Source organism: Fringilla coelebs (genome assembly GCF_963513975.1).
Source record: "Fringilla coelebs genome assembly, chromosome: 10".
Classification (NCBI taxonomy): domain Eukaryota; kingdom Metazoa; phylum Chordata; class Aves; order Passeriformes; family Fringillidae; genus Fringilla; species Fringilla coelebs.
The window spans coordinates 17,072,704-17,086,025 of record NC_140036.1 but is presented as its reverse complement, the minus strand read 5'-3'; the positions used below and the strand labels follow the sequence as shown (position 1 = coordinate 17,086,025).

General features: G+C 53.6%; 1 protein-coding gene across 6 annotated transcripts in view; it reads right to left on the bottom strand.

Moving 5' to 3' along the window:
- Positions 1-130: 130 nt before the first annotated feature.
- The window catches only part of DVL3 (dishevelled segment polarity protein 3), a gene marked incomplete at its 5' end in the record, with an annotated part of 33,664 nt that continues 20,472 nt past the window's right edge, over positions 131-13,322 (bottom strand). For 2 of the 6 annotated variants that reach the window (XM_084212673.1, XM_084212676.1), the window contains 16 exons: positions 131-1,516; positions 1,974-2,372; positions 2,661-2,873; positions 3,478-3,645; positions 3,872-4,003; positions 4,745-4,894; positions 5,014-5,064; positions 5,424-5,491; positions 6,003-6,079; positions 6,277-6,416; positions 6,709-6,778; positions 7,155-7,248; positions 7,512-7,647; positions 8,220-8,326; positions 8,719-8,840; positions 12,196-12,265. In XM_084212673.1, coding sequence (XP_084068799.1) covers positions 1,485-1,516; positions 1,974-2,372; positions 2,661-2,873; positions 3,478-3,645; positions 3,872-4,003; positions 4,745-4,894; positions 5,014-5,064; positions 5,424-5,491; positions 6,003-6,079; positions 6,277-6,416; positions 6,709-6,778; positions 7,155-7,248; positions 7,512-7,647; positions 8,220-8,326; positions 8,719-8,840; positions 12,196-12,265 — 2,029 coding nt within the window. In that variant the 3' untranslated portion in view covers positions 131-1,484. Of the gene's footprint in view, positions 2,373-2,660; positions 2,874-3,477; positions 3,646-3,871; positions 4,004-4,744; positions 4,895-5,013; positions 5,065-5,423; positions 5,492-6,002; positions 6,080-6,276; positions 6,417-6,708; positions 6,779-7,154; positions 7,249-7,511; positions 7,648-8,219; positions 8,327-8,718; positions 8,841-11,800; positions 12,170-12,195; positions 12,490-13,322 lie in introns of those variants that run through there. The other 4 variants (XM_084212672.1, XM_084212677.1, XM_084212674.1 and 1 more) reach the window with 4 other exon arrangements.

Below are 13,322 nucleotides of genomic sequence, written 5' to 3'. Positions count from 1 at the left end.
CCCTCCTCCTGCTGGGATCTCGCTGTAGAGGGAAAGGCAGGAGGATGGAGGAGGCTGGGGGAAAAAGAATAAACGAACGACAGGAGGCAGGAGTCCAATAAAACTATGTTTATAAATAAAAACAAGGAGATTGGTGTTGTTTTTATAAAACCCAGTGGGTAGGGCAGGGCAAGGGGTGCACAGTGGCCAGGGAGGCTACTGGGGACAGTCTGACTCCAGTGGGCTGAGGGAAGGAGAGGCTTTAGGGAGTCAGGGAGATGACCTGATGGTGCGTGAGAGCTGGCAGGGGGGCTGCAGGGGCAATGCAGACTCCCCGGGAGCAAAATACAATTCAACTCCATCGTATAAAAACTGTGAACACAAGAAAGACCAAAGGAGGCAACGCTTGTGGAGAAAGCCACGGTGTGGCAGGAGGAGAGGGCGCCGGGGCGCCAGCACCAACAGCGGCAGGGTCGACATGTCCATACTGTACCGTGCTTGGCCCTGGGCATGGGGAAAGAGCTGCCGCTGCCCCAGCCCCAGGCAAGTCTCCGCGTACCCAGAAGTGGAAGGAAGAAAGGCAGGGAGCACTGGAGCAAACAGACTCAATTGTCCCAGCACACCTGTGGGTACTGAGCCCAGAGGCCATGGTTCAGGCTGCAGTCTCATCCCTGGAGAGCTCGTGTTGCTCACAGACCAGAGGGAGTGGGGCTGTCCTAGAGGTTTGTCCCTCCCAGCAGCCAGGCCAGCAGCACTGGGCAGAGGAGAAGACAGACTCAGGCCCTTCAGAGGGCAAATACAGGGGACCTCCACGTTTCTCCAAAGCACGAAAGTGAACCAGTTGTGCCCCGCCCTTGCCTTTTATCATAGTCCAGGCCCCTGAAGGTACCACATAGCTGAGCAGCAGCACGACAGCAGGAGGGAGAAGGCCACAGCTGCCAGCCCCAGGCATGGGACAGCCCCTACAAACAGGACAGGCAGCAGCACATTGCAGGCAGGAGGGCAAAGAGCAGGATGGAAGGAGCAGAGCTCTGCCCTTAAATCCCCACAAAGAACCCCAGGGCAGGTGTAGGGCACTGAGTCACGCAAGAGACCATGCACAGGCAATCACTGCCTCTCTGGGCTGAGGTACAGCCCCAGCGCCAAGACCTGGCCAATGTGAAGGAGGGTTCTGCCATGGGTCAGTGTCAGGCTTGGACCTGGCCCAATATGTGGGCAAGAGAAGGGAGGCAAGAGGGAAGTGGTAGCATCTCTCCACTCCCTGGAGGCACTGAAGCCCTGGAACATTCATGCATTAGCCAAAAGGCAACTACAACGGGATTTAAAATACATATGTAAGGCTGGTCCCTGCTCCCCTCTCAGGGCTGTGGGAAGGGCAGGGCATCTTCCGCGAGGGGGAGGAAAGAAGCCATCTTCAGCGCCATGCGTGCCCAGCGCCCCTGGAGCTCCGTGTCCTGCTGTCGGGCCACGCCATGCTCCAGCTCTCCCCCCCACAGGCGGCAGGCTCAGAGAAAGTCAAACACCCCGTAATTCTTTGCTGCTTGATAGAAGAAACACAAAAGGGTGAAAAGAAAGAAGAGATGTTTAGGGTGAAAGGACTGAGGCAGCAGTGACACACGGGCAAGCAGCACAGGGTGCTGGGACGGATGCGGATTAATGGGGTTAGAGAGGATGGCAGGAGGGAATTACCATCGGAAATACACAAGTCTGGGGGCAGGATGGGCTGACAGCACCTAGCAGGCCTGCCAGGCCTGTCCACCCCGCTCGAGGAGGGATTAGAATCAAGGTTTAGTTCCATTTATTATTTTTTTCCCTTTTTTTCTTTTCGTTATCAAGACCAAAAAAAAAGAAACAAAACAAAAAAAAACCCCAAAAAAACAAGGGGTGAAGCCAGGGCTGGTCCTAGGAAACAAACGACAGGGATAGAAGGGGGAAGGAGGGACAGCAGACAGACAGGGGACGGGCGCTTCACATTACATCCACAAAGAACTCACTGGGGTTGCCCATGGCCATTCGGAAGGACTGTCTACTGGCTGTCAGTTCGGGGGGCACAGAGGCCAGGTCACGGCCCGGCGGCGCCCCGGGGGGCCCCATGGCTGACGGCGGTGGAGGCATCAGCAACATGGGGGGGCTGAAGAGAGGGGGGAGGCCGGGCGGCCCGTACGACTGCTGGCTGTGGTGGCTGCGGATGCTGTGAGCCAGGGAGTGCTGGCTGCGCTGGCTGTGCTGGCTGGCCGGCACCGAGCGCTCGCTGGCCGCACGCTCGCGCCGCATGCTGCTCCTCGTGGTGTGGTCCGACTCGCTCCCGCTGCCGCCTGACTTCGACTCCCCGGTCTTCTCTCTCTCCTTCCTCCTCTCGCTGCCACTGCGATTGGAACCGCTGCTCCGGCTCCCTGTGAAGCATGTGAGGCAGGGTTAGGTGCGAGCTCGGACAAGTCAGGAGGAACAGATGGATCTCCTCTAGCCAAGGGAGGACTGCAGCACGCTCTGGCACAGCCAGGCCCCAGCACAGTCGGTGCTCTTTATCTCCCTTCAGCAGCGAGTCCCATGACCCTTCCAAGATGGCTTCTGCCCTGGCTTCTCCCACAGAGGGCCTTGCCTAAGCAGCCCTTTCCTGCTGCTGCCCTGTACTGAACAGGACATCTGCCCACCTACAGGCATATTTAGTCCTTTTCACTCACCTTCACTGTGCTGACTGCCTGCACTGCCCCCTCCGTAGCTGTAGCCTGGGTCAGGGAAGCCGGGATGGGGGTTGTACGGATGAGGCGGTGGATACTGATATGGGAAGGCCATAGGCCAGGGTGCAGCTCCTGGGTGGGGGAGCGGAGCCAAAGTGTCCTGATCAGAGGCACCGCTGGAGCCATCGTGATCATGAAGAGACAGATTAGCCATGTCTGCAAGAAAGCAGAGAACAGGGGTTAATGCAAGCAAAAAAACAACCATAGGTGGTGAAGCAGCTTTCTGTCCATTCTTGCTGATGGACAAGGACAGGATATGCAAAGAGACACAAGAATTTGGCACTCTCTCCGTTAGTGAATGCCACTATTTGGGCTTCCTGGCTGAACAACTGCCAGGCTGTGGGAGTCCAAGCTGCCACTCTAATACAGAGACCGGCTTGGTGGGAAAGGACCACATCAGAGCTACAGCTCACCCTGCCAATTTCTTCCCCCATCTTATCTGAGCAGAACCCAGTTGCCTGAGCACCGACCCCTAGCCAGCACTGAAATTCAGAGCCTGGAGACAGTCAGTAAAGACTAAGACTGTTCAGGAGAAAAGATCACATAGTAGGTGACACTGTCAATGCTGCTTCCAACTTCACTACCTCAGCAGCAGGACAAGGGAGCTGAGATATTGTTCATCACTCCCTTAACAGAGTCTATAGAACAAGGGGCCCAGCCTGATGGCAATGGCTGTAGGTGTGTCCCTATGGTGTCTGCAGGGCTCTGCAGGACCACTACCCCTCCATCCTCTCCCTCCCACCCATGCCAAGAGCCATACTTCCACAGAGGTCCCCGAAGATGTAATAGCACTGCTCCGAGAAGGTGATCTTGTTCACGGTGTGTCGGATGTAGCCAGCCTTCAGCAGGTTGCTGGCATATTTGCGGGACTCACGGCGGTCTGTAAAGCCCTCCACATGGTGATAGAGCCAATCTACCACATCTGAACCTGCCACCAAATACAGAGTTAAATTTGGCAAGAGAGAGGAAGATGGTGGCCCTTGAGGCAGTGAGCCACACTGGATTAAAAACAAAGTGGGTCAAAAGGTTCAATTTCTGACTCTTGCCTAGTCAACAGTTTGTTTATGGTGACAAAGATGCTCCCTCGGACATCTGCCTGAAAACGGGCCACCCATTTCCCAGTCCCTGCCTCTGCTGCAAGCACAGTCTCTTACCAATGAAGGCATTGGGGATGGTGATCTTCAGCCACATGCGGTCACGCACCTCGAGGCCTGACTCTGGTGAGGCCATGGCTTTGACAATGGTGGCCATGTCACTGTGGATGGACAGGTGAAAGTCATCGAGGCCTGTGGTGTGGATGAAGGAAGGCAGGCAGAGGTGAGAGAGAGCAGAAGAGACAAAAGGGCCACATGGAAGCATCACACACGGGAGGAATGGGCCAGGGAACAATACATCGCAGACAGCCTTGGGGTACATGCTGTGGTACCCCCCCTTCCAGCCTTCCCATGTTATCCTTCACATGTCAGCAGTTTCCTCTTGGGCAAAGCCCAGGCAAGAGTCACAAACTTAAACTCTTGGCTTGTTGCCTCACACAAGCTCTCCAGACCCTTGCTTCAGGGCTCTATATACCAAATCAAACCAAACCTTCAGAAAGCAACCAAGACGCCTGTGCTCAGCAGGACCCTGCCCCACCACAAGGCTCTTTGCTCTCAGCTGCCTCTTCTATCTGCTGTCTGAGAGGAGCTCTCAATTGCTCCACGGACATGCTGAATCCATCTGGATCCACATTCTCAGCAGCCAACCCCTGACTAGTCTCAGCCTTTCCTCTACACCTGCCACAGCTCCTGATCGCAGCCAGGCTCCTCTACTCTCCTCACACAGAAGGTTTAAAAACATGTTAATTCTCCGAGGCAGAACTCCTACTGATCAAAGTGCCGGCCCAGCAAGAGCTGCCTCCCTCCCATTCCCTTGGCAGGGCAGATGAGGCCCACCCCAGCTGTCCCCAGGCAGATGTATTGCTCCGTTCACAGCACAGTGAAGGTGAGGAGGCCGTGCAGCGGGTGCAGCACGGAGGCACAAGGACTTACGTTCAGTCTCTGGGATGGAGCTGGTGATGGAGGAGCTGGTGGAAGTGATTGTGCTCATGGATGGACTCATACCGTACGCTGGGTAGGTGCCAGTCATCGCTGCTGTGTGTGACACCCAGGCTGCTGGGTCGATGGGCCGGATGGGCTCACCTGCAATGAAGAAAGAGTCATTCAGCAGCTGTAAGAAATTCAGCTCATCAAAACAACCTCTGGGGAGGGACAGGGACACAGCACAGCCCATTCTATCCCCAGTATTTGCCGGGACTCACCCGGATCGGAGCATGGAGAGTCTGGCCCAGCCCAGATCCGCTGGGGAGCAACTGGGAGAGAAAGAAGAGAGGGAGGGTCAGCAGGAGAGGTGCAGAGGGAGAGATCCCCCTACGGCTTTAGGGGGGTTTCTCTTTCCTCTGGCGCCCCGAGCAAGTGACCTCCCTGCCCCAGTGAAACGCGTCCCCAGCGTGATGTGGGAAGAAGGGCTGGGCTTATGGGCATTTTGGTTTGGGAATAGGACATAGCAGCCTCCTAAAAGGAGAGCTGAAACCCCATCAAACCCCAATTCAGTGCCCCATGGAGTCACACACACAGGGGAGGAATAAGACAACAACCAATTAAGTGCTTAAGGCAGGGCTCTCACATGAGCTGGGCACCAGCGTTAAGGGTGGGTCAACTATCCACTTACTCCTGGGTAATGAGAAGCAGCCCCGTGGACTGGGGTCCCAGCACTTGGCCACTGTCAGGGTGATGGGCCTGCAAAAAAAAAGGTGAGAGTCAGAACCAGAGCACAGTAACACAAACCCTGCATGATGAGTGGATGCTGTGTGCCAGCTCTCTCCTGGGAGACAGGGAGAAGCTGCTGGTATAGTGACTTTGCTGCCCTCCAGCTATGGGTTTCCCTAGTGACATGAACAAAATGATGTGACCCTGTTGAGGGTTGCTGATGACCCAAATAGAATCAGAGAATCATAGCAAAATTTGTTTTGGAAAGGATCTTTAAAGGTCATCTAGTCCAATTGCCCTGCGATGAGCAGCAACACGGCATTCCCACAAAAAAAGCGGCACAGACCCCAACTCCCTGCAATTCCGTTGGCTGCAATTCTTACATTGGACATGAAAACCCAGGAATCAAAGCAAAACCAAACCCCTAAGTTCTGAGCTTCTACAGAGGCACTGGCAGAGGTGGCTGGAAGATATAACTCACACACTCCAAGCACAAACTGGGCAGATGTCCCTGCATGGAAGGAACAACCCAAATACTCACCCCGGCTTGTGCACAATCTCCCTCAGCACCCGCACAGCATCATCGTTGCTCATGTTCTCAAAGTTGATGTCATTTACCTACAAATAACACAAAGAGGTAAGTCCCAGAGATGTGACCAGAAGCTGAGCTCCCCACTCAGCTCAGCAGTGACTCAGCTTCCCTCTTCCAAGCATGACTTCCTGGGTTTAGCCTGCCAAACTTCTCAGGGAGGCTTCTGGGTCTTTTCTTACTGCTGTCCCAGGCCCAAAGATGGAGATATGTGGGTGTGAAGTACCTGCAAGAGCATGTCTCCTGGCTCAATCCTGCCATCAGCTGCCACAGCGCCTCCCTTCATGATAGAGCCAATATAAATGCCTCCATCCCCACGCTCATTGCTCTGTCCCACAATAGAAATGCCCAGAAAGTTGTATTTCTCTGCAGAGATGGAAAGAGAAAGAAGTAAGTCACCCCAAAGCATCAAGCAAAAGCAGACCTAACCTCAGTAAAAACACACCCTAATGGTAGTGATTTGCACCCCTGTCCCAGAGAGATGTCCTGAAACATACAAACTCTTGAGAGACAATTTCTACAAGAGAAGCCAATCTCTTACAGAATCTATCTTTTCACTCCTCCCCCATGTGTTCTCTATGCCCCCTCCCCAGTTCCCTCTCCATGACCCAATCTTGCTCTGGAAGGACTGCAGGCTCCATGCACATCTCCCACTCACCCATATTCAGCGTGACCGTGATGATGTTCAGGGACATGGTGGAGTCTGTGATGCTGCTGAAGGACGAGGACTGCAATGTAAGCAAAACATGAGATGTCCTCCCGTGCCTCAGTAACATTCCCAGCCCTAGCTTCCTCCACTTGCCCTTTCCTTCCTGCCCCTCCTTGTGGCACCACAGCCTCCACCCACAACTCCAGGCTTATGCTGGGAGCTTTGTAGAGCCAGAAAACAGCCATGGTCCTCATGACCTCTCTACAGCTGGGACAAGGCCTGTGGACCCAGCTCTTGAGGCTACATTGACTTGGAAAAGGTTCACAGCACTTTTTGAAGTCTCAGCACTTGGACACTTGTCCAAAGCCATGCCCACAGCAAAAACAGCTGAATCCCTGCAAGCCTACCCTGACCTGCACTGCCCTCCCCAGGATACCCAGCCCCTCCCTGGGTACCCGTTCAATGCGTGGAGCCTTCTGTTTCCTCCGGCGTCGCTTGTGCCTCCTCATTAGACGGGAAGCACTGCTTTGCTCTGTTGAACTGCTAAACCTGCAGGCAAAAGCAAGAGTCAGCTTGTCTGCTGCCATAGTGGTAGCTCTGTCAGCAAGAGAACCATGGAAACGGCAGAGGGAATAGAGGACTGCAGGGGCAGAGGAGAGAACATGCACATGGGTGACAGACAATGGCAGAGGGGTCTGCTGGGTGAGACGGAAGCAGGTCTGAGCCCAGATCTACTGTGCCCTGCAAAAACATCTCTCTGTTCTGAGAGTCAGGGAGAAAATAGTGTTTCCCCAAGACCCAAGCTCTCCTACCTGCTGGTGGAGTCATCCTCATCTGAATCGAAGAAGCTGGTGGTCTCCAGCTCGCTGCTCATGAGTGTGGAGGAGCTCTCGTACCCACCCAGGTCTCGGCGCCGCTCTCCCTTCACTGTTCCATTCACCCTGGGTGCTGTAAAAAGACAAGAGTCAGTGGGCTTGAGAGAAACCCTTCCCCTATGCAGGGCTCATGGCAACCTCCTCAGAACAAATCTGGCCATCAGTCAATCCCATCTAGTGCCAAGTAACTCCTAGTCTATCCTGGGATCAGTTCTATCTCCCATGGGACACCTCTTCTATCACTAGGATGGGAAGAGGCTGGTGGCCCAGTAGGAACAATGCTGCTAAACTTGTGGAAGACTTGCAGCTGTTTCCTTGGTAGAGCAAGAAGCAGCACAAGTGGCAAGGCTAAAGCTCACTCTGCTTCTCAGCTAAGAAGACAGAGGCACAACTGTCTCCTGCTCTCGGGGCTTCTACAGGAGATATCTCCCTTGACCCCAAAGGGTTCAACACCAAGCTCTGATGCAACACAGGTGTTAGCGCCTACCTCCAACATGAGGCGATGGCCCTTCTAAAAGCTACAGAATAGCCCTTTTGAGCTGGAAATGTTCTGCAGAGCAGAGAAAGCTGCCCCAAGTCTGGAGCTGGTGCTGCCATGCCCCAGCCATGCCCTTGCAGAGTTCTCACCATGTTACCAACACTCACCATGCTCAGGCCCATCTGTCCGACGAGGTCGTTCCCTCTGGGATGACACCACCGAGTCTGTCTCTGTCTCATTGTCCAGGTTTTCTCGACTCCCCCCAGTGTTAGGGCTGTGATGAGATAAAAGCAAACAAATATGTTCAACAGGGAACAATTTGACAAGGCTCTCTCTACCTCTGTCCTGACCAACACAAGGTTCCAGCCATCAGCTCTCTCCTTCTTGAGGGACAGGAACAACCACAGCACATCTACAAGTGCAGGTCAAAGGACTGGGGATACTGTGCTGGCTCTTTCCCTGCATTATTTTCAGCATGCTCTTGTTTGTTGAATAACGCAGCTCCACCTCAAATCAGCTCCCAGGCCCACTCTCCTCCCCTCTTGCTGGCTGTCATCCTGACAATTTGGGTAAGAGTGTCCCAGCCTGGTCTGGTATACTGGTCTGGATTACAGCAAATGCACCATGTGGCCCTTGGAAACCAGAACAGATGTCCATGTAACTTACTGGAAAGAGGGGGGCCTGGAGTCTCCAATTCCTCCCGTGCGCTCCATGGAGGGCGGCAGCTCTGTCTGGTTATCGGCACAGACAGAGCCAGCATCTGAATGGGAACCCTCTGCAGACACCAGCTGGAGGGATGAGAAAAGAAAGCTGAGAAAACATTTATAAGAGTGGCCAAAGGAGCTGGCCAAAAGCCTGCCTGGCCCAGGATCTCATTTCTGGCAGTTGACAACAGCAGATGCCCAGGAGCAGGTACAGAACAGACCAAGCATGTAGCAACAAGGCCTTCCCAGACACTGGCTATTTGTGGCTCAGGAACTCCTGACCCAGCAGTGAAGCCCAGGTGGGTGACAGCTGTGCTTGGACACTCTGACATCACCTGCACACCCACACCACACACTCAGGTAACCTTTAGCACACATCCTGCAGCAGGGACTGGATTCCCCAAGTTCTCACATCGGGAAAGGCAGTTACAAGTAATTCCTTTCCTCAGCTCTAGCAGCCTCTACACTTCTGCCTTCAAGCTGTGGGACCCAGCAGGACCTTCACCTTCACAACCCTCAGAAGCTGGGGGTAACAGAGCTCAGGGCCAAGGATGGCTTTGAAGTAGACTCTTGAAACAGGCTTTTTCTGGCTTCCATATGTACTTCACAAACTTTCATACTGTGTTCAGCTTACTGGCTTGAGCACAACCTTGAGCCAATCTCTGGGATGCTGAATGGATTCCTCAGTGTAGAAATTCAAGAAAGGGTTAAACCCTAGAGACTCTTTATGCCAGCCATGCTGTGGGGCAGCCCAGGCACACCAGCACACTGGTATTGTGGGTCTATAATAAACCATCAACTTCAGAGCTCAGGGAATGAGCTGGAGACTCTCCCAGGGGACATGGGCTCACCAGTGGAATGAAACAGGATAGCCCAAATGAGCTGCTCCCCAATATTGCTCCTTGTCCAGATTTGCACTCTCCCTTACTTTCAAGCTGTAATGAACTGGGGTAATCCAAATAGGGTCAAGCAGGAAAGCAACAAAAAGCCTCTTCCTTGACAGAAGCATTCAGGACCTCCAGAGCAGAGGTGACAGGGGCCAGAAAGGATCTAACAAAGGTGAGGGATACCCATTGTTGCTCAGGACAGACAAAATATGAAACATAGGCTGGAAAAAAAGCTGATAGCTGCTGTCCAAACCATAATACCCAGTGTAACTTCAGAGGCAGCACTACTGCTTGCTAGTGAGGGAACCACATCTGCATAGAGACAAGAGCAGATGCCAACTCAGATGATAGAATTTATACAGGTCTTGAGTGCTTCCAGCATCACTGATGAAAGAGCTGTGCCCTGCCCACCTTCAGGAACTGGGGAAACCCTCATAAAGGGGGTATGAACCCCACAGATCATCATTAGTGTAGCAGATGAGATGTCTACAGCCAGAGATACTGGAAACAAAGACAGGGATGTAGCTGGGGCAAGGAAGACAGGGCAGCCTTGAAAAAGCCGGAGCCAAGGCAGCAGACAGGGCAGAGAGCAGCCTCAGGTGTCAAAAGCTGCAGAGCCCGTCCCACAAGCCCCAGGACAAGCCCAACGGCTCCTGCTCTCACAACTGTCTAACCTGCTCATCTCACACTCAGGTCAGCTTCTCTCCCTCCAGCAAGCCCCAGGCACATGCCTAGCTCTGCTCCTGGCACCTTCCTGGTGACTTGTCTTCCCAGGAGAGATTCCCCCTCCCGCAGGGCCACATACCAATTCTGGTAGCCACTGCCCAGGAGCACAAGGTAGAAAAGATGCTGAAAGTGGCCAGCATTGCCTAGGGAAAAGTCTTATAACACTTCATGCTTGAAAATCTCAAGGCAACATCAAGGAAATAGATCTGGACAGAGGGAACCAGCCACAGGCAGCTGTCAAACAGCAGTGAAGAGAGTGGAGGGGTGTTCCCAAGCAGGCAGGATTGATGCTATCTTCCTCTAACACTCCCAAGGCTGGGATTTCCTCCCAGGAAGGTTTTGATAATGATCCTGCACTTTTCCTGCCTCTTACACTGTCAGGAAATACTCACTTGGATTCAAGCCCCTGTCTTCCCTGTTGCTAAAATTAGTACTGAGTTCCTAAAATAGCATCATCGCATCATCCCAGCCTGTCTGTCAGAAGCAGCAAAGCAAGTGCTCCCCTCTCAGCCCCCAAACTACCCATGGACTAGGAGACTCTCAGCAGAGGTAGAAAAAGGGATCATCAGGTGCACAAAAGCCATCACCCTTCTTCATGCACAAGAGCTGGTAGTGATGCTCACTCTGGGCACAAGTTCCCTGTAAGGATCCAGCCCAGCAGAGCAGCAGTGTGGTGGTCACACCAGACAGACTCACACCAGATCTGTGCCACTCACACACTGAACAACCAAAGAGCTCCTGCAAGGAAAGCCAACAGCTACATGGACACATGGATCACAAGGAAAAGCACACCAGATAAAGGAACACTGGAATGGATTTAGAGACTCTGGGACTCCCCATAGGGCAGGTGAAAGCAAAGAGCAGCTGGAAGGGGTGGGGTGGTGGGACATCTTGGGGCAGATGGAGCAGCAGTGGGATGGACGCAGAGGAATGTGTGGTGGCCAATAGCGGGACACAGCTGATTTCTGAAGGGCCTGGATAACCACTAGAGGGAGGACGACAGGCGTCCGGCCCCAGCTCTTTGTGCAGGAGCCCAGGACAGCCTTTCCTCCCTGCTCCAGCCTGCACCCTGCTCCCCTGGCTGGAATCCCAGCGGCAGCTGTGTCGGCAGGAGGATACCTGCCTGCCCCGTCACTGTTTGGTGCAGGGATAGAAGCAGAATTAGGTGTGATCTGGCTTGATTTGCTGAGGATTTTTATTGTTCAGAGGCCTCTAGAAAAAGGCACTAGAGTCTTGGTGTGGATCCACGCACCCTCATCAGCACAAACTGCAGCTCAGCAGAGGGAAAACTGGATGATGTGCTGTGGAGACTCTCCCCCCAGTAACAGAAGGTCCCCGTGGGGACAGAGGGAAGCATGCGAGCAGGGAGCAGAGCGTGTGCATGGCATGGTACTGAGGGAAAAGCTTGTCCTGCAGCTGCCCAGGCAGTACCTTTAGTCTTCAGGGCAGTCAAATCCAGTCCGCTTCACCAGCACTAAAGTCACTTAAGCCCTTTGCACCAGTCATTGCAGTGGGACTTTCCTTAGGAAGCTGACCCTGCTATAGGGGCACAGGGGTTACGCTGTGGACAGGCCACGACCATGATCTCTGCCAGGCGTCAGTCACCATGAGCTCTTCATAGAGATATCCCACATCTTCCCCGGCAGAGAGCCGCCTCTCCAGCTGAGGGACTGGAGTGTGGGGATCTAGCTCATCAGCTTTGTGAGCAGCCAGCACACCAACAGTACTGAGCAGCCCCTGTGCCTTACTTGGCACTACACAGCCAAAGGTTGTTTTTCAGAGGGCACAAACAGGCTGAGACACACCAAAGCAAGGGGCTTGCTTACCCACGACACCACCCGGCCGTTGAAGCAGGGAAGCTTGGCATTGTCATCCGAGATCTCTTCTTTCACCACCCTGCAGAGGGGAGAGGAGGCAGTCAGAGCTGGGTTCAGGACTTCAAAGAAAAAGGAGACTCCCAGATGGGTATTTGCATACAACACCAGGCAGCCCAGGCTTGGGGATGGAGCAGGAGAAGACTGGCAGCTCTCTCCTCCTGCTAGGCCACAGGTTTCTATGCCCACAGCCATGATTGGCAGCCTGAAGAGGAGCCAAAGACAGAATAGCCTTTCTATGTGCATACAGCTGTTTCATCCCCCAGATCACATTTTAATCAGTAAAGCCAAAATTCAGGTGCATATCATAGAAATATTTAGGTTGGAAAAGACCTTTAAGATCATCAAGTCCAACCATTACCCAAGCACTACAAGGCTACCACCAAACGATGTTCTTGGGGGCCACATCTACACAACTTTTAAATACCTTCAGGGATGATGACTTCACCACTCCCCTGGGCAGCCTGTTTCAGTGCTCGACCCTTTTGGTGAAGAAATGTTCTTAACGTCCAATCTAAACCTTCCCTGGTAAAACTTGAGGCAATTTCCTCTTGTCCTGTTGCTTCCTATCTGGGAGAAGAGACCAATCCCCACCTGGATACAGCCTCCTTTCAGGGAATTGTGGAGTGATAAGGTGCACCCTGAGCCTCCTTTTCTCCAGACTAAATACCACCAGCTCCCTCAGCTGCTCCACACAGGACTCATGCTCCAGACCCTTCCCCAGTTCTGTTGCCCTTTTCTGGACATGGCTCCAGCACCTCAGTGTCTGTCTTGTTGTGAGGGGCCCAAAAACTGGACACAGGGTTCAAGGTGTGACCTCACCAGTCCTAAGCACAGGGGACAGTCACTGCCCTGGTCCTGCTGTGCACACTACTGCTGACACAACCCACAATGACATTGACGTTCTTGGCCACCTGAGCACAAGCTGCCCTGTGTTCAGCCACTGTCAACCAGCACCTCTAGCTGCTTTCCCACCAGGCAGCTTTCCAGGCTGCCTTCCCCCACTCTGCAGCTGCGTGGGGTTGTGACCCAGGTGCAGGACCGAGTACTTGGCTTTGTGAAACCTCATACAGTTGGCC